Source organism: Clarias gariepinus, chromosome 12 (genome assembly GCF_024256425.1).
Source record: "Clarias gariepinus isolate MV-2021 ecotype Netherlands chromosome 12, CGAR_prim_01v2, whole genome shotgun sequence".
NCBI lineage: Eukaryota > Metazoa > Chordata > Actinopteri > Siluriformes > Clariidae > Clarias > Clarias gariepinus.
Genome location: NC_071111.1, coordinates 14,022,861 through 14,050,833, shown reverse-complemented (window position 1 = coordinate 14,050,833; position 27,973 = coordinate 14,022,861). Strand labels below are relative to the sequence as shown.

Sequence of the window (27,973 nt, the reverse complement as noted above, 5' to 3'; positions counted from 1 at the left end):
TGATGAAAAACTTTTCTTGAGCTAACTCACGAGACCGACTCGCCTCAGAACGCTGATGCTAACTGGAAATGCTAATTTCAACATTATTTTCCTTGAAAAGCGGGCGGACTCTTCTTTCGTTTCGTTGTTCTCAGGGAACGTTTTAACTGGATGAGATTTATCTAGGCGGAGGATGATCAACATGAGGTACACTTGAAGTCAAGCAGCGGAGTTTGACATGTTTGAAAGGTAACGTTAATGGAAATTTTTGTTTATTTGGAAAAGCTTTATGTGGAAACATTCACTTGAAAAAAAAAAACAGGAAGAAATATTAGTTAACCTGTACCAAAGTGAAATATGTCGGCTGTTTGAGTGTATTGGTTACATGTTTATGCAGAAGAAGGAGGGGGGGCAAAAACTTTCCACTTGAGTTTAACGACATCTTGCTGGCTGACGTCACTTTTCTCTTCAGAAAGCGCGAGCGCTGGGGCTATGCTTCATCTGCGGACACTCTCTACTTTTTTGCGTCTTCTCTGACAGGGTCGACGGCTGATCCAAAAAGGGAGGCTGTGTGTTAGTTTCGGGTGTGTACAGTATCTCCACAAGAGGTCTGGCTCATGTCCGCGGAGACAGTGTTACCTCCGGAGGGGCCTGTAGGTCCGGACAAGCAACAGCATGAGACGAGTCTGCTGCTGGCTAACTCCCAAGGTGAGAGAGGGTTGATTTAGTGACAGCTTTTCCATCAGCTTGTATTTACACACAGTTCAACTAAACTCAGAGCCCATCACTGCACTTTGCACATTCACTCTGTCTTTTTAAAATGTGGACTGAGATTGCAGCTGTAGGTCCTAACATGTTGGTCATGTGCGTGCACAAGTGTGTGTCTATAGATGTAGTCGAAGTAAGCAGTGTTTCATTTCGTTAGGGAGCATACAAAGAGTTTAAAGAAACGTGTCATCTCAGAGAAAAGGCCATCAAAGTGAAATGTTGCTGAATCAGTCGTAGAAGCTTATTGCTTGCACAGTCAATGAACTTTTCTTAAAAATGAAGAGCACTCTTTCTTTATACAAGTCTACAATTATTTAAATTATTCTACAGTGATGTCAGATGTGTGTATGACTAAGTTTCCATCACTACCATATGTGGTTCTTTCAGAAAGTTGTAGGTACACAGTAGTACAAACAATTGTGTTTGTTTGTTGTAGCATTAAAATGTCCCTTCAGTAGATCTAAGAGACACACTCAGCTTGCCGGTGCCCCTGTGCACAAATAAAGCTCCATAAAAACATGATTTGACAAGATTCATGAGAAAGTACAGTACTTAAATGTCCTGCACAAAGCCCTGAACACCTTTGGGAGAACCTGAAATACCAACTTCATCCCAGTGTCTGTGCCTGCCCTCAGTAATACTCTTGTGGCTGAAAGATGAAAGTTTCCACATCCTCACTCCAAAATAAAATAGAAATCCTTTGCAGAAGATTAGAGCTTATTATTATTTAAAGCAAAGTGCTTAAAAAGTGTATATGGGTGTCATTTTCAGGTGTCCTAAAAATTTAATGATATGATGGAGATTAAATGAAAGAAATAGGAAAAAGTGCTTTACTGGAACAGGCTGCAAAGTGTATAAAGATACAGTTTAAAAATCGGTTGTTTTATGTAACAACCTCATTTCCCCTCTCATCTGTTCTGACCACTTACCATTCAGCATCACCATTAAAATACATTAGATTACAGCATTTGACAGACACCCTTTTCTTGAGCAACTTATCATTATCTTATTATCTCTTATCGCATTTTACATCTGAGCAATTGAGGATTAAGAGCCTTGCTCAAGGGCCCAACAGTGGCAACATGGTGGTTGTGGGGTTTGAGACCTTCCAAACTGTAATCTAGTGCTAACCATGAAATGTGGGGTGGCCCAAAACATTTGCACGTACTGTGTGTGTGTGTGTGTGTGTGTGTGTATATATATATATATATTTTGTTAGACTTTTTTGTGGGATCAGACCAGACAGGCTTGTTTTTGGTCTCCACTGGCATGGGTGAGCCTTGGGTGGTCCTGATCCTGTCAATGTTATTTATTTCACCTGGTGGTAGTGTAAATGTGGCTGATTGGTGTGTACACACACACACACACACACACACACACACACACACACACACACACACACACACACACACACACACAGCCTGGCCAGAAAAGTCACAAACTCTAAGATTTCGTTCACCTTTACTTTTAATCACCATGTATGAAAATGATTCTTTATGCTCCTACCATTCTTGAAAATGGTTGTCTAATAACCATTCTTACTGTATACAATTCGAATCCTGAAATACGGCTGTGCCATCAGGGAAGAAAAACTAGATGTGATAACCTGGTCAATTCCCATAATGTTAATGAGTCTAGACCTCACCAACCAAAGCCGGAGGCATGTACAGTGGGCAGTATGCATGATGGGTATATTGCTTCATGCTCTTTCCTTTTTAACCCTGTTGCACTGGAAAAGGAACTCTGGAATCTAACTCATCAGACCACATGACCTTTATGATACTAAGCAAATTCATGCTTTTTTTCTCCTTTTGATTAGTCACTAACTAGTGATTTTCTTATGGCCACACAGCTGTTTCGTGTCAATTCTGTGAGTTCTCATCACATTGTTTGCACATGCAAATGCTTTTATTTTTATTAGTAAACATAGCAATGATTTTTACTTGATGTTTAAGTGATTTCCATTCATCTTTTTCCGATCACATTTCTTTCATAAAGTTGATGGTTCAGCGCTATTCTAACAGGTTTTGATATTGTTTAAAAGTTTTCTTAACCTGGTTCCAGTCACTTAAAATCTCCTTAGTTGTTTTCTTAGCTTAATGCAGCACAATAATTTGACCCTTTTGAAATGGGAAGCTTTTTATTGGCCTGTGTGTGTGTGTGTGTGTGTGTGTGTGTGTGTGTGTGTGTGTGTGTGTGTGTGTGTGTGTGTGTGCCTGCACACTGAGTACATTAACTTAATGGGTGGTTCCATTGAGAATGCTGATGTTTTCAATATTTTTAACTTGAGCCTTAAGGGAGTGTTTCTTAACATGGACCACTACCAATTATAGTTTTTAATTAACTTTCTAGTTGCTGGTGAGATGATCACATACAAAATAAGCTTTGTCTCATTTTTTTAGGCACTGAACCATTAACAATCCTATTTAAACATTTATACAAAGCATCATTACAGTACTGTCAAAAAGAGCAAAGTAGGACAAAGTAAGCAATCACAAGCTTTGCCTGCAAATGGATAATCACAGGACCTTGAAAGCCTCACAGTTAACACTGGATTTCTCTCTTAGGTGCAGAGAATAGAGCAATTTATTTCAAATTGTAATCACTAAATACTGTGATGCATTAGACGCTGACCATACTGCAAGTGTGCATCGATTCATGAAGTCACTGTCTGAGAAAAGGCTTTCCATAAATCAGCCCTAGGCTCTGGTAACACCATATTCATCTTTGAATATGTAGTTGCTTCAGCATGTCAGCCATTTACTTTAGTCTTGTGTAATAAGCAGTGCTCTGGGTAGCACAAAAGTAAAACAAATTGTGTTGATCTGCCAGAAAAGGAAGAAATTGAGGCTTTGGACCTTTAGTTGCACAAACTTTCATAAGTGATAACTTTGTGTAAAAAAAAAAAAAAAAAAAAAAAGGGATAATTTTTCTGGTTGCTAAATTGCACTTTTTGACTATATACTGTGCAGTAGAACAGTTGTAGAACTCCCTTTCATAACTCTGTGATGTAGTCAAAGACTGCTATTCATTATAATGGTGTTGTACAGATGAGAATAGCTTATTTATGTCTGGTTCCTCTTAAGGTGTCTCCTTTATATCATCTAATAAAGTTTTTTCCTTGTCATTTTGTCCCTGGTTTACTCGCTGGAAATAAATGTCAAATTTTAACCCTAAATGTGTAAATGTTCAATGTTAATAGTGCTATACAAATAAAACTAAATTAAAAAACTGCTGACTCGTACTGCTATCTTTTCAGTGTGAGCTTGCATATAAACCCAAACTTAACAGCACTGCATCTAAAACGTGATAAGTTAAATTATTTTGAAAGAGATGTTGTAAGGGATCAGAGTTACGCTGTTTAGTAATCAGTTTTTGTTATAATGTAAAAAATCATGTGTTGGACTGTAAAATATAAGGGAATTTAAGGTCTAATGACCGCTTAACACAATTAAAAAAAGTCTTGTACAGTGGTTATTGTAAAAAAATATATAGTTTTGTATCGCAATGCCATTTGTAACATTTTTATTGTACCTTAATCAGTCATGTTTAAATATTTAGTAAGTTTAGGTGAAATACTGTCTGCATGTCTATTAGAACATATTATATATACATTTTTTGGTTCCTGATGCAGAAGCAAATCATTCATCATCACTTTGTCCCCTTTTCAATTCCCTTTTAAAGATATCTAATTCTTTTTTTTTTGTTGGTTTCATAGACCCATGCCAAACTGATGCTAAAGGATTGCCTGACATGGCAGAAACGTGCACTACTCCATCCTCCAGAGACTGCTGTGCTGATGGGCAGGTGGGCATGAATAGGGAGAGCCCTGCCCATGTTGAACCGATAAGAAGTAAGTGTTCATTTGTAGATTAGATGCTGACATAGCAGCTACAATGCAAATATCTGTCAGAATGTTGCCTGCCTCCAATTAAGTATAAATGACATGTTATTTGTTATAATTTTATAGTTGTATTTTCAAGAAAGTTGAAATGGTCACAGTATACCCCTCTGATTCTCTGTATCATTACCACAATTATCCTGACTGTATTAGGATTTGTTGCTTTACCCAAGACTATTAATTTCTCTTTATTCATTGTTGACTGCACTTGAAATTAACAAAAATGAATAGAGACAATTTTTGTAATTTCTTTATTCACATGTAGGTCTTTATAAATCTGAATTTATTTTATGTCATAATTCATTTATGTGGTTAATCATGTTGTTTCAGCTTTATTAAAATTCCAATAAATTTTGATACTGTCATCTGATACCCAGAGTTAAATATGGCAGTGGATGAGTGATGCTTTAAGGCTGTTTTGTGGCTGGTGGTTTATGTGAGGACTTATTCCATTATAAATCATTAAATACTGAGGTATTTCATAATCTGACTGCGTCTGCCAGGGGTTTAGAGATCACTATTACAAATAGCTTTTCTTCTATACTGTCCTCAAACCTAGCTGGTTGCAAAATGCAGATCAGGATGCACATGTTCTAACCTGCAGAGAAAAATACATATCACTGAGAAACAAGATAGCAAAGAAGTGCAGAGTCAGAAATGGACAAGACAGAGTTGAATTTTGCCAAATTATATTAATTAGAAAATTGTAGTGTACATTTTTTTAAATACAGCTTTAGAACTGTATGAGCATAGATGATAAGGGGATTATTTAGAATTCTTGCATATATTAATGTTCAAAAATATGTTTCAGGTTACTTTTTTCTAAAATACACGTTGAAAACAGGTTTAACGGTGAGATGAATCAGTTCCTTTAGTTCCTCGCTCAGTTTAAATGTTTCACAGACGTTTTTATAAAAAAGGTATAATGATCTATATGAAAGATAAGAGGGTAAATTAATAGGATGCAAACTTCACCGCTGAAGTGTTCTTAGACTTCTGGCAGTTCTTCATCAAGCAATATCTAAAGCAAAAAAAGTAATGCCTTCTGGCTCTGAAATTCTTCCTAAAACATTGATTGTTTGGATAAATTTAATAGAACGGTTATCAAATTTGAATCTGTGGCGGTGTTTTAAGATCTAGAGTATTATTAAGATGCATGGAAAGAGAATTGTTTTAAAATCAGTCACATGTGTGATGTGAGACGAAGTCTGAAGAGAGATATTGTGCTATAAACTACAAAGCCTGCATGTTTGGATTCGATCTTGTAAAGAATTATCAGCATGGATATTAATGTCACTCAGCATTAATGCGTACGCGGAATCATATCCCAACAACTCATCAAAGTGCTTTTAATTGTTACACTCTTTGTTGACAATTGGTTTTAAACTTTTTCTTGCACGTATCTGCCTCAGTTCTGATGTTTTTGCCTGTTATCTAAAATGCCTCAGTTTGATTATGCAAATTGTGGTTGTGAGTTAAATGTTATTTTTTATTGGATGAAGTGGTTACAAAGAAGAAGCCTATTTTTCACGCAACATAATGTGCTAAGTTTTAAGTAACTGATGACCGTTCACTTCATACAGCAATTAACTTGGATCATGGTTGATAATTCTGCATGTGGTTTCCTCACCAAAGCCTCCTCTTTGAGAGCTGTGTGAGTAAGGAAATCCCATTGTGGTTTGGCATTGGCTGGCCTGGAGCTCGGAATCCCAGGAAAGAGTTTGAGCTTGGTTAAAGCAAAAGCTTTTCACATGATAAAACATTGCATGGATTTTAGAATTCATTGTAAATAATATATAGGAAAAAAGTGTACTCTGAGCCTAGTGTCAGGTGTTTGTAAAGGTACATGTATGTTTTATGCAAATAGATAAGCATAAACAGGTATGGATGGAAAATATGTTTTGTTTCTGAATTCCCCCTGGTAGGAAATAAGTATGGAAAAAGATTTAAAACAGAGGTTGTGATTGGAAATTTCTCAACACTTGTTTTGGAGGGGAAAATTACTAACACACCCTCTTCCTACAGTTCCATTGTGTGGAGTGCAAACCCCCCCCCCCCCCCAGTTTCATGCTAGATGCCTTGTCTAAGAGTGTCGCTCTCTTTCTCTCATTTTCTTTCTCTCTCTCTTTCTCTCACACTGACACTCGCAGCACATCACCATCGTGTGACTTCACCAAATTGTGCTTTCAGATGTAAAACCCATGTGGTTCACATGACAAGGTTAAGGCTTGTTTCACCCGTGACACACCAAGCCATGCTTTTATCAGTAAACACTTTTTTGAACGAATTTTACAAAAATCCTCCTGCAAAGTTCTTATTGAACATTTAACAGACAGGTGCTATTGCATCATAAAGAATTAGAGTCGTTCATTTCCCAATATACTGTAGTTTAGGCCATGCAGAATGCAGAATGTGGGTGTGTGGAGGATTTGTGGTTTTTCCAAGCGTCCATAATTGGAAACAGTGTACCGTTTGTTAATCGTACTGTGGCATCAGCTTCTGCCAGACTGATATTTCAGAAGATTTGCAAATGGGATTTCTTGAACAAAAGTTTATTGTGTTTGTGAAATATCAGTCCTGCAACTGATAGGCTTGGGATGTTTAATGATTACTTCATGAATCGATAAATTATTAAGAATATCCAACTATCATGATGTCCGTCAAATCAGATGATTTAAATGTCTGTAACATCGAAACTAAAATTAAGAAAATTAAATGTTGCCGTGTTTAGCGAGGCAACTTTATTATACAATAATGTAATTAATTTATTCAGTATGTGTTTAATTAATTAAATACTTCTGTTGCTGTTCAACACACATGCATGTATAGTATGTATATAAACATTATATATTTAAAGAAAAATAAACTTTATTTACATTTTAATGATCTTAAGTCATAGCTAATAATGTATGTATGTTACATTCATATCCAGCCTTAACTACAGTATTGCATCAATCCTGACCTGGTTAATGGGTATATCTGGCTACAACCCTTATAGTCAGTGGGGAGTCACTGGCCAGCCAGTCTGTTTAATGAGGACACTTGCTTTGTTGACATTAAAAGGCATGTGATGTACTGTAATGGTCTTTAAATGTTTTGCTGCTTTAAGTATAAAAAAAGCATTATATTAATTATATTAATAATAGTGTTTCATCAAATCATGGATAGATTTACATCTTAGAATATTTGGCTTGTTTGGAGAATATCCTCTGATGTTTACCACATCAGGAGATAAAGGGGCGTTTTCCTAAAGATGTCCCTTTTAGAGATTATATTTAAGTGTGTAGGAAAGTTTCTTAAGTGTCTAAGCCTTATGAGTTAAGAGACTTAGACTTTAAACACACTTGTAATTATAAACTGACTGCCTCAAGTTTGCCTTGTGTGTGGCAGTCCGTTGTCTCCAAAACTTCTAAAACACACCTACTGTAACAACACTGTCTAAATAGTTGTATATTTGTTTTGAAGTCCACTCACTCACTTAGTCTTATGCCGGGGGCCTTAGGGGCATGAGGCAAGATACACCCTGGAAGGTGTGCCAATCCATCACAGGGCACACAAGTACACACTTTTACTCACACACAGGGGACATTTTGAAAACTCTTAAACAATCCTTGGGTACTTTGTTTATATAGCAGATGCTCTCTCTTCCTAGCCTGATAGCTAGCTGAAGTGAAGTTTGGTTTTATGCTTTTAATAACTTCAGGGCAGTTAGCTGTCCTGTGGGTGCATTGGACAGAATCATACAAAAATGTAAGACTTAGAGAGAGAGAGAGAGTCCTTTCTTACACCTGTATAGGTATTTCTTGGTGTTGTTAATCATCCTTGCTGTTGCCATTATGGTTTCATTTTTATAAAGTGATTGTTGCTGTTTTAAAAAGGAACAGCAGGACTGTATGACACTAGTGTCTAAATTAAATTGTGGTCTCCTGAATACCAGCCAGAAATAGCTATGCTTCACTGCTTATTCTTACAAGGTTACATTGTTCCCTGATCATTCTCCAGCAGGTCTGTTTATGTCTGATATCTGTGTTTTTCATGGCCACTTCGTTATCATGAATACCACTGAATAAAAATAGTTCAATGATGGAATCAAATGGACTTTGTTTTAGATGGTGTTTTTGATGTCTGCAGTTATGAAAGCTTGGTGTGGACTCATGTGAATTTAGTACATATGTCGTTTTGATGACGTACTCCCTGTGGAAAGAAGCACAGCAGTCTGATGCTGAGACGTCAGTATGTTGTACAGATCTATTTAAAGATCAGGCCAGATTGTGTACAGGGTTTATCTAAACTGTTGACTCATATTAATTACAATATGACAGGCATTAATCTTGTAGGGTCTTTGTGGGTATTTATTATTTTCCTAACAAAACACAATGTCATTGTGAAAAAAAATTGTTAAGTAAGAGAGATTATAGCAGCATATGTTTTTGACGCCTCTGCGTATTCTAATCACTTTAGTTTTAAAGAATAGCTTCATATCATTCACGTTACACAGAATGCAAATTTTGTCTGATCACATGTCTCCAACGCAAGGGCCCATTAGAACAGAAGGCTAATTTTCAAGTGATTACTTCGCAGTGGGTCATGAAATCAAAGCGGTATAAATAGGGTGAAATGCTAGCACAGAGGTTGATTAAAATGGCCATTGTGATTCTACCTCTGTGATAATTATTTCCTCATTGTCTTGGGTGTAGATACAATTCATATGGAAAATTTCTAGCATTTTAATTAGCATTCTGCCAATGCCTGTGCCTTTCAATGAATTTCTGCATGTTGGATTTAGTCCAATTATCTTCTGCATGCATCCGTTTCTTTCCATGCAATCAGTGTTTGACTTCTCACAACTTCACAATACCATTATGTCAATATATTCAGCTCTGAAGCAAAATAAGGAACCTCAAGCTTCTTAAACAAGGTGAGCTCATTTTGAAAGGAACGTTTACATATGGAAATATGAGGTGGATGTGATGTCCACTGTGGTGTTTGCAGTCTACATAGAGCCTAGTACCCCATGTGAGAATCATGAGCTACTTTAAAGCAGCACATAACGAGCCCTGGCGTGGAAGCATCCAGAGCAAGAAATGGTGCCTTTCAGTGAGAAGAGGGGAAAAAAAACACTTCAAATGATAGCAGAGCAGGGGGATTACTGGCCTTCTAACAGGGTTTTGGCTTCGACATTAAGGTTAAAACCCTTTTCTATTACAGAGCTCTCTGGTGATGTGGCCCCCTCTGGCCCTGCGTGTTTGCAGGTTCACTGGCTCCGTAGTAGGTCATTCCGTCAGGCCTCTGATCACTCAGGGGTGACCACGGAGCTGGAGTGCACACAGCGCTAAAATCGATACAGCCGTCTCCCGTTAAAAAGCCACTCAGACACATGAGCCCCTCTGTCCTTTAACCTGATTTTTAGGCTTAAGGTCTTGATTGGCACCCCAAAGCCAGAGCCCACTGACCCACAGCTGTCATATTAGTGCTGTTAATGTTAGAGATTGATACAGAGCAAATAAAGGAACCATGTCTATAGATATTTTTTATGAACTGTTCAACCTCTAGTGGATTGGCGAGAAGTGCTTCTTTCCCCGATCCCATACTTTCCCTCTCCATTCTCTCTCTTTTTTTTTTTCCCACAAGCTCTCTCACAAGCTTGTGTCTATTGGTAAAGATGATATATAATGCTGCTGGACTCTTCAGGCGCTGGATGCAAGTCTTTTTTTTTTTTTTAAGTTTGTTGGAATCTCTGAGTCATCTGCGTAACTGAAACTGAAAATAAAGCCCTCCTTCCATCTTGCCCTTTTCACCACTGTGTTGCTGGGTTTTTTGTTTGGAGTTGTTCAGGAGGCTGGGTGGAGCACATTGGCGCTGGAAGCTGCAACAGCTGCCTGGCCTGAGTCACGTCGTAACTGATCTTTCGAGAAAATGTGGTAGCTGTGTAAAAACTAAATCTGTACAAGATGTGCATTTTACAGCTGCATTTGTGGTACTTTGGCATTTACTGCATTCCTCTGTTTTCCCAGAATACACACTGATTGTAAGAAAAAGGCCTAAAAGATTAGGTTAGTAAAAAATAAAAATAGAAAAATAAAGTAAAAAAAAAAAGATTTTTACCAGTGTGTTTTTTTTTGGGTCTCTTTTTTGAGACTTTTGGGAGTTTGCATTGTCATGATGATGGCACAACAAAAAAGAGACTTCAGAGCTTGTAGTCAGGCTCTTGAAAACTGAAAATGATTTTTTTTAGTGCATGTCATTTTGCCACAAATTGTCTCTTGCTGAATGAGGTAATGATTTCTATAGCAGGCAGACATGTTAATCTCAGTAAATACAATTTTGAAATCAAAGAATGATTGATGATTGCTTCTGCTTTCCCCGGAGCTGAAAAAGATTTCTTCCACAAGAATCCGCTCTTGTCTTTTAAGTTGCCTTCTCCACTGTAAAATGTAATTAAGCAGAACAAGGTCCGAAGGGGCTATTTTTTCCCACTCAATCAGCAGCCAAATTACCAAATTTGAAATTAGTAAATCCCAGATGCCTGGCTTTCCTAGTCACTATTAAATAAGGAGACAGAGGGGGCAGACACACAGTGGGTGAGCGTGAATAAGAGTGATTTGCAATATCAAACACCTTTGTCAGCAGTCAAGTTTATACAGCAGGTGTGTACAGTACTAACTTCACATTATTGACACTCGTACAATTTATTTGAAGGGATGAAATTAAATGATTGTTACAGAATATAAAAATGTAGTATGGCAGAACACAATTAAGGATTATGACCTGTTATAATCTCTGTATGTCACTCTCTGGTTTAAGTGGTAATAAAATAAGATGATGGATAAAATAGGTTTTCTGAAATCAGGCAGCGTGAAAAGAGGAGGTGCTAGAACAGTGCTGTAAATAGTTCAAGACACTTTCCTTTAATCACAAACACACACACTCACACACACAGTGGGTACTGAAAGTATTCAGACTCCCTGAAATTTTTCACTCTTTGTTATATTTCAGTTAATTTTTTTTCTCATTAATGTACACACAGCGCCCCATATTGACAAAAAAACACAGAATTGACCTTTTTGCAGATTTATTAAAAAAGAAAAACTAAAATATCACATGGTCCTAAGTATTCAGACCCGTTTGCTCAGTATTTAGTAGAAGCACCCTTTTGATCTAATACAGCCATGATCTTTTGGAAAGGATGCAACAAGTTTTTCACACCTGGATTTGGGGATCCTCTGCTACTCCTCCTTGCAGATCCTCTCCAGTTCTGTCAGGTTAGATGGTAAATGTTGGTGGACAACCATTTTTAGGTCTCTCCAGAGATGCTCAGTTGGGTTTAAGTCAGGGCTCTGGCTGGGCCATTCAAGAACAGTCACAGAGTTGTTGTGAAGCCACTCCTTTATTATTTTAGCTGTGTGCTTAGGGTCATTGTCTTGTTAGAAGGTAAACCTTCAACTCAGTCTGAAGTCCAGAATATCCCTGTACATGGCTGCATTCATCTTTTCCTCAATTGCAACCAGTCGTCTTGTCCCTGCAGCTGAAAAACACCCCCACAGCATGATACTGCCACCACCATTCTTCACTGTTGGAACTGTATTGGACAGGTGATGAGCAGTGCCTGGTTTTCTCCACACATACCGCTTAGAATTAAGGCCAAAATGTTCTATCTTGGTCTTACCAGACCAGAGAATCTTATTTCTTACCATCTTGAAGTCTTTCAGGTGTTTTTTAATGTGTTTTTCACTAAGGGAGAGGCTTCTGTCGGGCCACTCTTCCATAAAGCTCCGACTGGTGGAGGGCTGCAGTGATGGTTGACTTTCTACAACTTTCTCCCATCTCCCGACTGCATCTCTGGAGCTCAGCCACAGTGATCTTTGGGTTCTTCTTTACCTCTCTCACCAGACGGCCAACTCTGGAAGGGTTCTTCGTCATAATTTAAGGATAATGGAGGCTATTGTGCTCTTAGGAACCTTAAGTGCAGCAGAATTTTTTTTGTAACCTTGGGCAGATCTGTGCCTTGCCACAATTGTCTCTGAGCTTTTCAGGCAGTTTCTTTGACCTCATGATTTCTCATTTGCTCTGACATGCATTGTGAGCTGTAAGGTCTTATATAGGTGTGTGGCTTTCCTAATCAAGTCCAATCAGTATAATTAAACACAGCTGGACTCAAATGTAGGTGTAGAACCATCTTAAGGATGATCAGAAGAAATTAACCGCACCTGAGTTAAATATATGAGTGTTGCAGCAAAGGGTCTGAATGCTTGGGGCCATGTGATATTTTAGTTTTAAAAAAAATTTAAAAATCAGCAAAAATGTCAACAATTCTGTGTTTTTCTGTCAATATACCCCATATTGTACCCCATGCTGTACAGTATGTACATTAATGAGGAAAAAAATGAACTTAAATGATTTTAGCAAATGGCTGCAATATAACAAAGAGTAAAAATTTTAAGGGGGTCTGAATACTTTCCATACCCACTTTACATACAAAAGGTGTTTATTTTAGCATATACAATTATCTTAGTAACTTGTGATTCGGGTTCTATGCAAATAAAATAAAAACACTCTGTGTGTGTGTGTGTGTGTGTGTGTGTGTGTGTGTGTGTGTGTGTGTGTGTGTGTGTGTGTGTGTGTGTGTTTTTTAATTCCCATCCCACCCACTCCTGAAGGAATCCTGCATTCATTTTTTTTTTTGTTTATCATATTTCTTATATCCCCAAAATGTAATTTAATACGCCAGCATTAAATAAACAATATATAACATAGTTTAAGTAATTTACACCATGGCAGCTCCACCAAAAACTAGTCATCAAATCAGACTTTGGCTTGCATGAGAACTGACCACTTTCACTACTTGCTGGGGTCCTGCATTACACAAATGCCAATGCACACCTACAGTTTGATCTAAAAACACTATTTTTAAACCCAATTCCTCAGTAAAGGAAGTCCTTGAAGTAGTGCTGGAAGGTCAGCTTAGACAAGCCAAAGAAAATTTGCTTTCATAATCTATTGGAATAATATTCCTCTATTGTTTTTGACATAATGCCATAGTTTTTGAGTTCTAAACAGAAGCAAGAAATATGTAGCTCCTAATGAAAAGAATTGCTCTGTGGACAAAATTGTGTGTGTGTGTGTGTGTGTGTGTGTGTGTAATACCAAGTCTCCTTTCTGTAAAAGACAGAAGCCTATCTAGTAAGTCACTATATCACTATATTGTGTTCATTTGCACATATTAGCCTAAAGTTATTGCTTTTCATTTTAGCTCTGGAGGAATTATTAGAAATTTGTTAGTCACATATTTGGCTGGATGACTTTGAGGAAGTAACTCCAAACTTACTGAAGATTACAACAGAGGGACAGGTTCATTACTTCAATACAGAATCCAACACTTAACAAATGTGAAATTCAGGAATCTAACTCCTGTTCTTATCTGTGATTCAGGAACCACTGACAGTAGTGCAAATGATTGTGTGTGGAGATGGAGGAACTGCTGTGTGGAGGTGATCTTTTCAAACGTGTGTGTGTGTGTGCGTGTGTGTACACCTGGCCTGCCTTACATCTCTCCTACTTCCTCCCACATGAGTGTCTTTTGGTTTAAAAAAAAAAAAAAGTTTTACTTATGCTTCTTCTAGCCACTGATGTTCATACATATTAGTTCTTCGGACGCTTTGGCTCTGTGTCTTTGGGGTGCAATTTTAAATTCTTCCAGCGGAGCTATTTTCTGTGACACAAAAACGCTGGTGTTTATCCACAGTTTTACATAGAGAGCGGCGCCGTGGCGGCGCCCGGTTCACTCCAGGCGCCTTCTGCACAGTCCCCGTGTGGGGTATCCGCTCAAAACATGGTGACAAATGGCAATTATATTTGTGTGTTCTTCATGAATCCATCAAACATTGGCCTTTTAAAAATGCTCCCAAGATATTTCAGCCTGTCAGATACAGGGGACCAAATTGGGATGCTGCTTAGACAGTCAAGAAGCACTCACCCCCAGTTTGCCTGTGATGTGTTTGACAGAGTGAGTAGAGGAATACCATGTATTATTCAACTACAAATGTACACTCTCAACAGTTGTTGATGTGTTTGAAGCAGAGCAGTTAGAAGTCCAATTTAAAACGTTTTCCAACACCCCCCCCCATCCCCGCAAACCCCCGAACATGGCGTTTTAATGCAACCTGTCAGCTTGTATATAACAGTAGTCAGGATGCTGCATGTTTCTCTGGTTAGCTGCATCTGTTTGAATACATAGCATGTTAAGCTTGAGGCATTATACAAAGTTCATATAGATTATCCCTGTCACTTTGCTTTGGGATGTTGTATATGCACCATTGTACTGCACAAGACATCGTCCTTGGGTGCTGACATTCTTTTTATTTTCATTAATGCATAGTCATATACTAGGTGTTTTCTTACACCATGACTCCCCTCCCTTTATTACTGTGTAGTAAAGGAATGTGCCTTATCAGGACGGGTGGTAACAACTGAAGCATCTTAGTTTGGCAACAGAAGTTGACTTAAATCTATAATAATGTTAGATCACATGTACAGTGTATGATCAATGTACAGTATGTTTTTTTTGTCATGCCCTCATACTAAGAAGCATCTTAGAGGGGCACAGTGAAACTTTCCGTCAAGATTTTAGTATGGTCTTTGTTGTATGTGTCCATTACATTTTTAGCCGCGGTCATAGGATTGATTTGCTTCTGTTCTGAATTAATCAACACTTGGAAATTCATTTAAAATTATCCACGGTGTGGAATAATAGGCGGGAGCTTATTGGGCATGCTTGCTGATGGACACATCTGGCTTGAAGACTCATGTAGATGGTTGGCACTCCAAATGTCTGTACTTGTTTAGGAGAACATGCATGTAGATTGGCCGGAGGATGAAGATCCAGGCTCTGCCTGTGTTTAATTGCATTGTTTTACATTTGCATTCCTGTCAGAGATCTCCCTCGGTGATGTGTTGTTAAAAAGCAGTGGGCTGCATTTTCTTTCCCCCTCTTGTTAACTGTAATTGCACTTGTTGGTGTTCTGACATTAAAAAAAAAAAAAAAAAAAAGACAGGAAAAAGAGCTGTTCTCTTGCTGACTTCATTGAAAAGTTTAGTTGTTTTGCAAATCAATGCTTTGTTGCAAGATGTCAAAAAAGTTGCCTTATGATTACGCTTGTCTTGGTTTCCACAAAAAACGGAAAAATGCAAAGTGAAACCCAGCAATGTACAAGCGCAAAGAAAAAAAATTAATAATTCAGAGCTCAATAAGTGTCTGAGGTGTGACTCCTTCTCTGATACAGATTGGGGGAGGAAGGCAGCTCTAGCTCTCCCTGCAGTGCTGAATACACAGGAGAGCACCCTGCTCCTGTTTCATCAGGTAGATCTGCTCATTCCAGCACCGCCTCAAACCTGAAAAAAAGAGAAGACTATGCATAAATGAACATCATGGCAGCGTGGACCTTATTAAGAGCAAAGACCGCGCAAAAGTCAAATTCTTAGGGTGCTGTTCTGGATGGACACACCTCTGATAATGGATCACAGCAACTGTTTTATTCACCTTGACAAATGGAAAAAACTTCATAGCTTTTTATTTGTGTGATATCCCATGCATAATTTACTGGTTCTCTATTAAACTAAAGCCACTTCACTAATAGCAACATGCAAATATTAATACATTAGACTTAATTCATACATAACAACTAGCTCAGTTGTAGCTACTAAGAGGCATTTTCTTTCTGAAACATCTTGTAGTACTGCTCTTTTAGAAAACACAGCTTACTAATTGAGTAAAATGTTTTATGTTATTTTTTTATATATATAATATAGGGCTAATTTTACTTCATAATTGTGAAGTCCTGGGACATTAATTTGCATGTAAGAGTACATATAAAGCAGTTTTAAATATATGTATGTATGTTTGTGTTTGTACTGTATATATACAGTATATACACTCACCTAAAGGATTATTAGGAACACCTGGTTAATTTCTCAGTAATACAATTATCTAATCAACCAATCACATGGCAGTTGCTTCAATGCATTTAGGGATGTGGTCCTGGTCAAGACAATCTCCTGAACTCCAAACTGAATGTCAGAATGGAAAAGAAAGGTGATTTAAGCAATTTTGAGCGTGGCATGGTTGTTGGTGCCAGACGGGCCGGTCTGAGTATTTCACAATCTGCTCAGTTACTGCGATTTTCACGCACAACCATTTCTAGGGTTTACAAAGAATGGTGTGAAAAGGGAAAAACATCCAGTATGCGGCAGTCCTGTGGGCGAAAATGCCTTGTTGATGCTAGAGGTCAGAGGAGAATAGGCCGACTGATTCAAGCTGATAGAAGAGCAACTTTGACTGAAATAACCACTCTTTACAACCGAGGTATGCAGCAAAGCATTTGTGAAGCCACAACACGCACAACCTTAAGGCGGATGGGCTACAACAGCAGACGATTTCACCGGGTACTACTCATCTCCCCTACAAATAGGAAAAAGAGGCTACAATTTGCACAAGCTCACCAAAATTGGACAGTTGAAGAATGTCCCCCTTTCGCCTGGAAAAATGTTGCCTGGTCTGATGAGTCTCGATTTCTGTTGAGACATTCAAATGGTAGAGTCAGAATTTGGCGTAAACAGAATGAGAACATGGATCCATCATGCCTTGTTACCACTGTGAAGGCTGGTGGTGGTGTAATGGTGTGGGGGATGTTTTCTTGGCACACTTTAGGCCCCTTAGTGCCAATTGGGCATCGTTTAAATGCCACGGGCTACCTGAGCATTGTTTCTGACCATGTCCATCCCTTAAAGACCACCATGTACCCATCCTTTGATGGCTACTTCCAGCGGGATAATGCACCATGTCACAAAGCTCGAATCATTTCAAATTGGTTTCTTGAACATGACAATGAGTTCACTGTAGTAAAATGGCTCCCATAGTCACCAGATCTCAACCCAATAGAGCATCTTTGGGATGTGGTGGAACGGGAGCTTCGTGACCTGGATGTGCATCCCACAAATCTTCATTAACTGCAAGATGCTATCCTACTGTATCAATATGGGCCAACATTCCTAAAAAATGCTTTCAGCACCTTGTTGAATCAATGCCACGTAGAATTAAGACAGTTCTGAGGGCGAAAGGGGGTCAAACACTGTATTAGTATGGTGTTCCTAATAATCCTTTAGGTGAGTGTATACATGCACACAGCACCGCTCGAAACTTTGGGATCACTTTTTAAATTATAATTTTTTTAACTGTTTTCCAAGGAAAAACACACAGAATTAGTTTGAATAGAAAATATAGCAAAAGAACAAGACATGCTGGCATTGATGGAAATCATGAATGTGTTCTTCAAACTTGAATAAATAAATAAAAAAACACCTTTTGCAGCAATTACAGCCTGGCAAACATTCAAGCTGTCAAATTTTTATGATAATCTGATGAGATTTTACCCCATGTTAAACACCTTCTACACGATGGATTGTCTTGATGGAGTCTTTCATCGTGCATTAAAGTTAACAGAGACTATGCTGGCCACTGGATTATAGTCAGAATTCTGGCTAACTTTAATTGTTTGTAAATGGCATGAAAATGTGTACAAAGAAATTTGCGAGGAATCGCAAACTTTCAAGCAGTGGTGTGTGTGACAAACATGTGGAGGACATGCAAACTGCACGCCTGCACACATAGAAACCTGAGGTAGGAATTGAACCCTGAAACCTGGAGGTGGAGGGACACAGAGGTTACAACTACTGTATGCCATTGTGTATTTTTCAATTATTATAAATAATAATAAAAAAGGGTATCGTACTGGTTAGCTCGGTGATCTTGCACCTTCAATGTTCAAGGGTTTACATGTTCTTCTTGTGCTTGGTAGGTTTCCACTGGGTACTCTGGTTTGCTCCCACAGTTTAAAGACAGGTGAATTAGGCTAACTGGTCTTTTGGCCCGCAGTGTTAGAGTGAGCGTGCTTGTGTGTCCTGCGATGGTTTGGCACCCTGTCCAGAGTGTACCCTTCCTAGTGCCCTGGGATAGGCTGCAGGCATACAGTGACCCTGTACAAGATAAGAGTGAGTGAGTGAATAAATAAATATTGCAAATAAATCTCTCTCTCTCTTTCTCTCTCTGTGTGTACGTAGCTCAGCCTCAGTCTGGTGATGGAGAGGTCACACGGCTGCACAATGGCCTCCACCCAGGCATGAGCAATGGCCATAGAACTCCACCAGGAACGACACAACCTGCGGTATCGTCTGATTCCTTCTCTGAGACGAGAAAACCACCACCTCCCGTCTCTCAGCGTGTGCAGAAAAAACTCCGCTCCAGCCTGTCTGTCAACAGTGACAGCAGCAGGAGGAGCAAAGGCAGTTCTACAGGCTCCCACAAACCTGGGTCCTCTCCTGAGGGTAAGCAGTACCACACATACACACACACATACACACACACATACATACACATACACACACACACACACACACACACACACACACACACACACACACACACACACACACACACTCTCCCACAGACACACACTCTCCCACAGACACAAATTTCTGTTTAGCAGCTAATTTTAGCATAATTATTACACAATCCCTTGCTAATCCACAACCATAATCAATTATTTTAATACATTTATTTGTAAATGTCTCATATCAATATCTAATTATCAAACAAGATTTTTTTTTCTTGTGGTCTCTCTGGGATATGCGTCATTAGTCACAAGGCTAAAACTGTGCAAGGTCCTTTGATAATCCAGAAAAGCAGCTAGCACCTTGTCAGGTCTGATGATGATTTGAATGCTGTAATGAAGGAGCTCACCAGTGCATTAGTAATGGTCACCAAGGTGTGACCTTTTAACAAGGCGATGGAGAGTGGGGGGTCTGCCATATGTCAGCTCCACCTCTGCATAGGCCCTCACTCTCCTCTCTCACACTGTCCTCTCATTAAGATCTGCTCTGTGGCTCTGCAACACACACCTCTTCTCGCTTCAATATGTCTCTGACACACCACACACATGTGTAAATATACACTGTGCTGTCTCACACGCCTCAATTTGGCTTAGTGCTCTTACATTCTGCTCTTTCTACTAACATGTCTTATAAATCTTATGTCCGTTCTAAAGTTATACACATTTGTTTAAGTTTTAAAAAAAGGATTTCATATACCTTTTAAAGAACAGACCGTTCATTTAAATATACTGTAAAAGCTTTACATGTTTATCTTGATTTTCATTGATTTGATAGAAGTGCCAGTTTTAATATCATCGTCCTATGAACTTGTAAATTGTTTAGGATGTACAGTTAAAAGCCCTCATTACTAGCAGTGTTTCTGTTATTTGTAGAATCGTGGTCTAAATCAGTATGCTCGCTCAAGTACTTATTTCCCGCTGGAGAACAGCAATCTGTGGTGTTTTAATGTTTACATGGATTACCATAATCTGTTTGCATGGGAAATTAGCGTCTAAACAGGTGGGAAAGCAGAAGAATAAAGCCTTACCACGAGCCACTCAGGGGATTCTGCTTTTTGCATTCTTGGCTTGCATGTCTGGCACCGACATTTAACTGTGATAACAGCAACACAGGTGCAGAGACATTCAATTGTGAGCTGCTTTATTTTATAAATCTTGAATGATACTAGGTTTGTGTTGTAACCATGCCCTTATTTTAGCTATTTGACTAATTATGGTGACGAAAAAGTTAACTGAAAAGAAAAGATTCACACATTTTCTTTTAGAAAGTTTCCAGAATTTTCTCAAGGTTATTCCTGGCAGTGCACTGTGCTGTTACTAACAGTTAAAAATATACAAATGACCAGTGACATCTCACACGCATGCCATGTGGGTTTGCTGATATTGATGATAATGATATTTTTTTTGTAAGACATGGTAAGACACAAATGTTTGCTGTTGCAGTATAATATCCATGTATTATGCAGCTTAAAACTGTACCCATCTCCTCCCGTTTCTCGCTTCCCCTGACATTTGGGGTCTTGGACAGAAGATAGTCTTTTCTCATTTTAATGTTTCTACACAATTCACTGTTCTGTGCCACATCCATCTTGCTGTAAATCAGGCTGCCCCTCTTTTTGATGTTCGCCTCTGGGTTTTTCCAGATGTCTCTTGCAGTTTCCTCTTTTGTGCTCGGGCTGGTTTGGGTTTCTTAAACTCTGGGCTTTTTCAACTACAGCTGACACTAAGCATAACATGTTCCTAGAAGTGATGTCAGTTTTTCGCAGGGCTGCTTGTCTCCTGTGTACATTACCCAGCCTCTCATTCTTTAAGATTCATAATAATCACTGCTGATAAATTATGAATCCAAGGGAATGCATAAAAGCACTGTATCATTTAAGTCTGCATCTAGAAACTACAAATAAAATTTGACAAGGAAGTTGAGGTGGATTTCATCAGTGGTTTGTTTACAATTCATGCAAATTTAAAAATCAATCAGTTTAATTAATAAGCCCTGATTTAAGGCTTCAGAGTATAATGTCAGATTGTCTTACTATTCAAACTGGTGATGCATTTTAGCTTTACGTAGATTTGCATGTCAGCAGGGTTATTGTTTCACCAGGTCAGCTCTTCTTCTTTATAAAAGTACTTTGATTAAACAAACATGAGCATTCAGAGGACTTAAGGCTGAAATGTTCCTCTTTATTCTTCTGATAGCAGTTCGAGTCAGATGGAGTATTCTGCCTGACAGCTCACCATGAACCGATGAAAGCCATGCAAATGTACTGTTTGGAATGACACTATCAGGGCCATTTCTCTAAAATATGTATCAGGTCCAATTACTTGTCTCATAGCTGGAAAACGTAGGCCCAGCAGGGTGCTGTTAGTCTCTTAAACACTAGTTCTAGATATTCCTGTGATGTGCACCGAATGAAATTTAACTTTGAAAATGTTTGCTGTAAAAGCTTTTTTTTTTTTTTTTTTTAAGATACTAATGAGTTTTGCTGTTAAAATTGTTGCTGTGGTTAGGTTTACATTTTTGTCTTTCACTAGCGTTTAATTTTTACAGTTTAAGTACGTAGACGAAATAGTGTTCGCAGTTCACAAAGTAAAATATCATCCGCTGTTTTATTTATCTTATTTGTCCTTTATGTAAACAGCTTCCTCAGATGGGCATTGCGAAAAAACCTCCAGGAAAGCTGAGTATTCTGTCATTTGTAATTTAAAAATCAAGCGCCACATCCCTATGAGAGGCCAGAGTAGAGGTCAAATGTTAATCAGGGATGAGAGAAATGGTAGCATTAGTGCAATTTGCCAGGGAAAATCTCGGACACTGCTAATCAGCTTTACGTGATCAAGCCTGTGCTCTTGCATGATGATAACCCCATTATTCCCAAAGCTACTAATCAACCCTAAAGTGGAATTCATTCCTTTGAATTTCCTTGATTCCTCCCATATCTCCTCACTGCTTAGATGGTATCCTCCCTACTCTCACACACCCACACAGTTATGTTGTGATAAGTCATAACTCCCCCTCCAGATTATCCTAAAACTGGATGCATTTTTTTTAATAGGTGTAGCACTTTGGTTTATTTATTCTGCACATTCACTGTATATTATCGATGATTATTGATGTGCTGTACATTTGGCTGTACTCATGATTGTTCTTTGCTAATTGAGCTATCTTCTCCTAACCGGTTGGTGGGAGCAGACTGTTGTGTGCACTGCATCCTAGCCTGCCTGTTCTGTGAGTTCCTCAACCTGTGCAACATGGTGGTGGCTCAGGCATCATGCGGCGCCTGCACATCGGAGGCTTGCTGCTGCTGCTGCTGCGCGGACGACCTGGGAGACGACTGCAACTGCCCCTGCGACATGGACTGCGGCATCATGGACGCCTGCTGCGAGTCCTCCGACTGTCTCGAGATCTGCATGGAGTGCTGTGGCATCTGCTTCCCCACATAAAAGCCTTGTTCACCTGCAGATAGCACATTGAGACAGACAGCCTGTGTGTGAAAGTGACATGCGTGTGCCTGTATATAGGTTGTGTGTGTTTGAAAATACACATGTACACACACTCTAAAATGAAAAAAAAAGAAAAAAGTCTGGCCTCCCTCCGCCTGAACAAGATGCTTTATTAGTTTGAACAAACTAAAAATGTTTCAAGTTATGTGTGTGTAAAGGGTATAACAATCAGTTATGCTTAAATCTCTAACTACTTTACAAAGTGCTTTGAGCTCCAGAATTGTTGGCACCTTCAAGACTATGGGCATAAGTTACTTTATAACATTAACAACGCACACAATGATGCAAAATGAATTTTGACAAATTCTTTAACATTCCTCAAAAAAAGAGGAATAATAATACTTTCTCTGAAAATGTGGAATAATTTTTGTAATAATAATCCCTAATGAATATTTAAAAGTAATGCAAACAAATAATCTTTTTCCTTTCATCAAGTATACGTTTTTGAATGAGGTTGTACATGCAGCTTTTTTTGTAGATTTACCAAATAAAAATATACAACATATTTAAAAAACAAACAACAGCATATAATGCAGACCTACACCGATGAGCCATAACATTACAACACAAAACATTATGCCTTGTGTTGCGTAGATGGCACCTGGGCAGCCCTATCTCCTAGGCACATGACTGTGTGCTACAGTGTCCGGCACTAGGATTTTAGCAGCGGATCCTTTGGGTGCTGTGGGTGGGCTCTCCATGGATCGGACTTGTTTTTCCATAAATACTCGATCAGAAGTGTCTGCTACTTATGCTCTGTAAAGCCTTCATAATCTTCTGTGCGGTAAATTGGTGAATTTTGAGGCGGGCAGCCAGCACTCCGTTCTACACCATCTAATTCCATGGTCTTTCCTGATTTTAATTTCTTCCTACATTGTAGAACAGTTCTAAAGGCAGCCACATTGTTGATATTGAGATGTGTCTGGTACTAATGTTCTGTAAAACCTTCACAACAATCTAATCTGAGGTGTTATGGATAAGATGGTCTTTTTGAGAGCTAGTTTCCTCATGGTGCTTAATGGGGTTTGCCAATGTTCTTGACAATGCTGTTCTTGCAAGAACACAAGAACTATTCCAGAACAGCTGAGCCTCATGTCTTCAGTCTAAATAAAAACTGGGGGTTTTGGGGTGGGTCTTCCGTGGACCAGACTGTTTGTTTGGCACATCCCATAGGTACTCTATTAGATTGGGATCTGGGGAGTTTGGAGGCTGGGTCGGTGGCCTTGGGCTCTTTATCTGCTGGGCCTCATGTACGGCAGGCTATGGGTGTTCTGGTGCCTTTCTATCATTGACTTTTTAAAAAAAAAATTCTGTGGGCTCAGATTAAACAGACTGGCCTTTGGTCACAACACAGGCATATATGAGCCTTGCGTGTCCAGGGTCCTGTGACCATTTGTTTAATTTGTTGATGTTTTGTGGTGTTAATGTTATGGCTCATTAGAACAATGTAGAATCTAGGAGTGAGGTTGTTATTGTTAGTTGAAAAGTCATGTATTACATGTGTTAAATGTTTTACATTGGTGTTTCTAAAATAATATAAGGCTACAAATAAAAACAAAAACAAATTAAGGCTACAGTGATACATTTTTTGAGAAGATTTATGAATATTATTTAAAACTGTAATTTTAAAGTCCAAATCCTGGTTGTTGGCCACAAATTGATCTTTCTGAAACATTTTAAGCCTAAATATGCATTAGACTGCTCTTAAACATATTTTGTCTAATTTAAAGACGGATGTCCACATTTACAAATCTGGGAATATTTAAGAGCTTGAAATGTTGTGGAGTGTTCCATGTTTTCTCTATGAGTCTTAGACAACCTTGCTGGGTATTAAGGAGGGAATCAAGTTAAATTCTCAGTTTAGTAGGCCTTACCAAATGTTTGTGGCAATAATAATAAAAAAAACTATTTACTACTTATTGCTAGATATGTACATGATTATGATATGTTTGGGGTTCAAACCTTGTTCATTGTGTGTCAATATATTTATTTTTGCTCATTTAATGAATCACGTCAGTAATTTCTGGAGCTGTCTTTTTTGACGAGGTCTGTTATTGGTGTGCTCTAACTTACATTAGGATGGGCTTCAAACTACTTTGCTCTAAAACAACACTGTAATTTCCACAGATACACTACCAGTCAAAAGTTTAGACACAGATCTAAATTCATGGTCTTTGATTTTTATTTATTTCTACATTGTAAAACAATACTGAAGGTGTTCAGAGGTGTACTTTGAGATGTGTCTGCTACTTTTGCTCTTTAAAGCCTTCATAACGGCTCTAATCTGAGGTGCTGTTTGTTAATTGGTGATTTTTGAGGCTGGTAACCCTAATTGATCTTCTCAGTGGTATGTGTTCTTGCTTTCCTGGTATGGTCTTTGAAAAGGGACGGTTTCATCCTGGTGCTTGATGGGTTTTGTACATGCACTTGACAATACTGTTCTTACAAGAACTGTTCTGGAACAGCTGACCTTCGTGTCAACTGGCTGTTATTGTTGTTACTTAATAACGTAATGCCATATGTGTTGTTTCATAGTTTTGAAATCTTCAGTACTGTTAGAATGTAAAATATAAATTCAAACTTGTGTCCAAACTTTTGACTGGTGTTTCCAAACTTTTGACTGGTACTGTATACGACTGTCTTATACTGCAGAGGTCAAGTCTCTGTGCGTGTTTTATGTGTATTTTAAATTTTTTTTACTTGTTAAAAAAGCCTGTTTTTTTTTTTTTACAATGTTCCTGTCTGGTAATACATTCTTTAAGCATCGTCTACTGTATCTTGATTCATTACAGGTTTATAGTTCTTAGTGTGAAAGAAAGGTCTAATAAGCATTGTTATACAACAGTTCCGACTGAATAATCTGATTGGATGCGAAGCATTTCATGGGCAGTGATAATGGACGTTGACAGCAGTGGGAGGTTTATCTATATGTATCTCTCTGCATCAGCGTTGTTTCAATAATCACTATGGTACAAATAATGAGGAGTGTGCACCTGCTAGCCAAAAATTCTATTCAAAACCAGTCACGGAAACACTTTCAGCAAGAAAACACATTTGATAGTATGATATCTTTAAAAAAAAAAGTTGTCCCCTAAATAATCGCTTCTAAGTTGTTTTAAATTGCCATCTGAAGCAGGGTTGATCACTCTTCAACCCTATTTGGCGTTTGAAACAACGGATTGTAAATCTTGGCCATTACCTTTCCATTTGATTGCATTTGGGATTTGACCCCAGAACCCAGAAGTTATTAAAGCTGATATTCTAAAGTGGAAACACAAACTTCTGAGATTTACAGAAGGAAATCTCGCCTCCATTGTTCATTCTCCTCATACTTCTACAGTACATTCTTGTACAATCTCATGGCCATACCAGTACGAGTAAAAATGTAAAATACTTTCTCCCCTGTTAATTACACTAACTGTTGATCGCCAGATTCAACAGTCTCACTTAAATTCCCTTAAGGCATTTGCTTAATGAAATGCGTTGGTGGAGCAAAATAACTGGTTAAATAAAAAAAAAAAACTAAAAAACAATGCATACTTTTTTTTTTTTTTTTAAACAAGAATCAGTGTTTGACGAACTGTTGTATAAAAGCCATATCACACTCATGGTCGTGCTGAATATGTTCTGCACTCAGGCTGCACCCTCATCATTATGGCTGCAGCACAGCCATGCTGATAACCAGCACAACAGCACTTTCTCTCGTGTGATGTTGCTTAAATGAATTATGACATGATTATGAAAACAATATCCTACAGAACATGACGTCCTGTGTAGAGTCCTTTCTTTCCATTTAGCTTATAGCTTTCAATCACATCAATATTCATTTTTTTCTTTATTTGGTAACCAGACATGGCGTTTTTCTTGTTAGTATATAAACTTTCCTTTAACCTCTGCTAATGTAAAAACATAGTACAACCTTGTCTAAAATACTGGACCTATTATACAAAACAATATACATTCCTAAACCAGCATTTTTGTAGTTGGTTGTAGATGTTAGTTGTAGTTGTTAATCTAGATGAAATGATTTATTTGACTTTAATGATGACATTTACATTTTACTGTCATAATGGCTCTTATAAAATTAATGTTGCTTACAGGTGTGTCAGTATGAGTTAAACTCTCATGTAGTCAGTGTGTAGGGGAAAAAAAATCCACTTCACAAGTGCTTGTTTTCTTTATTATTAAAATCTACCTTCTGTATCAGTGTAGTAAGGAGAATAGTAGAAGTACTTGACAATCACATTTATAGGTTATGGACTTTTATGTAGAAATGTAAGAAGTGTGTGTATTAGTGATAGAAGACAGTAATCATTTCATAACCAATCATCGGGTTGAATTGACTAATTAATGCTTGATAAACAGTCAGATAAACCACACACTACGATGCTTAAATTAGGGAAATTGTGGGTAGAGTTATTTTTCTCCAGACTGTGCTGAAATTACTAGTCCTTGTGATGTTTATCAGACACAATTTTATTTGTACTTAAATAATGAATAAGGCCAATATATGTTGTATTGATGTGTTTGGTACGGCTTTTGTGTATTTGTGAAAACTGACTCATCTCTGTTAAATGTTAGACTAACTTGCTAAACTGCACTTTTCAAAGACGTATTGAAATGGAATTGGGATAATAGCAATGTTGGATGCACTAAACTGCTCAAGACTCTCAGAGCACTAGCAAGACTCAGTAAATAAAACTAACTTTAAATATTATTTTTTTATATTTTAGCTCTGAGCCGTTGCAGGGTAAATGTGTTTGTTACAGTAGATATATGCCAGTTTGGAAATTGTGTTTGTGCCCTGAATACTTATTGTAAAAAGTGATTTATAATCCTGACATTACCTAAAAAATTAGAAATTTGTTTTATGTACAAAATGCGTGAAAAAACACAGTATTTTATTATTTTTTTTCAGTAAACTGTTTCGGTAAATGTTTTTTTTTTTTGTTTTTAAACAAAGAAACCAATTTTATGTGGATGCAAGGGCCAAAAATTTAAATATGACAAAATGTGAATAATTTTTGTTTGTTTGTTTGTTTATTTGTTTTAGCTCTTGCATATTTATCCTTTGACATTTCATGTTAAAACAGGGTCCCGTTTTTTTTATTTTTTATTATCATAATGTCAAGTTTTCTTTATTAGATTCATTTATAAGTCTTGTTTAGATTTATTCAAAGGGATCTTGTTTATCAGTATTCATTGTACTACATCATTTTGGAAATCCTGAGTTATTTGATCTTTTTCTTCCTTAGTCATCCTAAATAAGATTAGACTTAGAATATACAATACAAAGCTTTGCTTGCTTTTAAACTTGAGACACTATAATGTTTTTTTAATAATTATTATTATTTTTTAGAATAAAACTGCATTTAAAATCAAA

The 27,973-nt window shown here is 37.9% G+C and overlaps 1 protein-coding gene across 2 annotated transcripts; it reads left to right on the top strand.

Annotated features, from left to right (window-relative positions):
- On the top strand, positions 1 to 27,973 carry mdfic (MyoD family inhibitor domain containing). Of its 2 annotated transcripts, none has more exons than XM_053508551.1 (5): positions 1 to 228; positions 452 to 687; positions 4,466 to 4,600; positions 18,761 to 19,024; positions 22,280 to 27,973. In XM_053508551.1, exons 2-5 carry the CDS (start codon positions 597 to 599, stop codon positions 22,528 to 22,530), a joined length of 741 nt encoding a protein of 246 aa, XP_053364526.1. In that variant the 5' UTR covers positions 1 to 228; positions 452 to 596; the 3' UTR covers positions 22,531 to 27,973. The 2 variants fall into 2 exon arrangements, with proteins under 2 accessions (XP_053364526.1, XP_053364525.1); XM_053508550.1 differs by having other exon boundaries at positions 2 to 228; positions 520 to 687.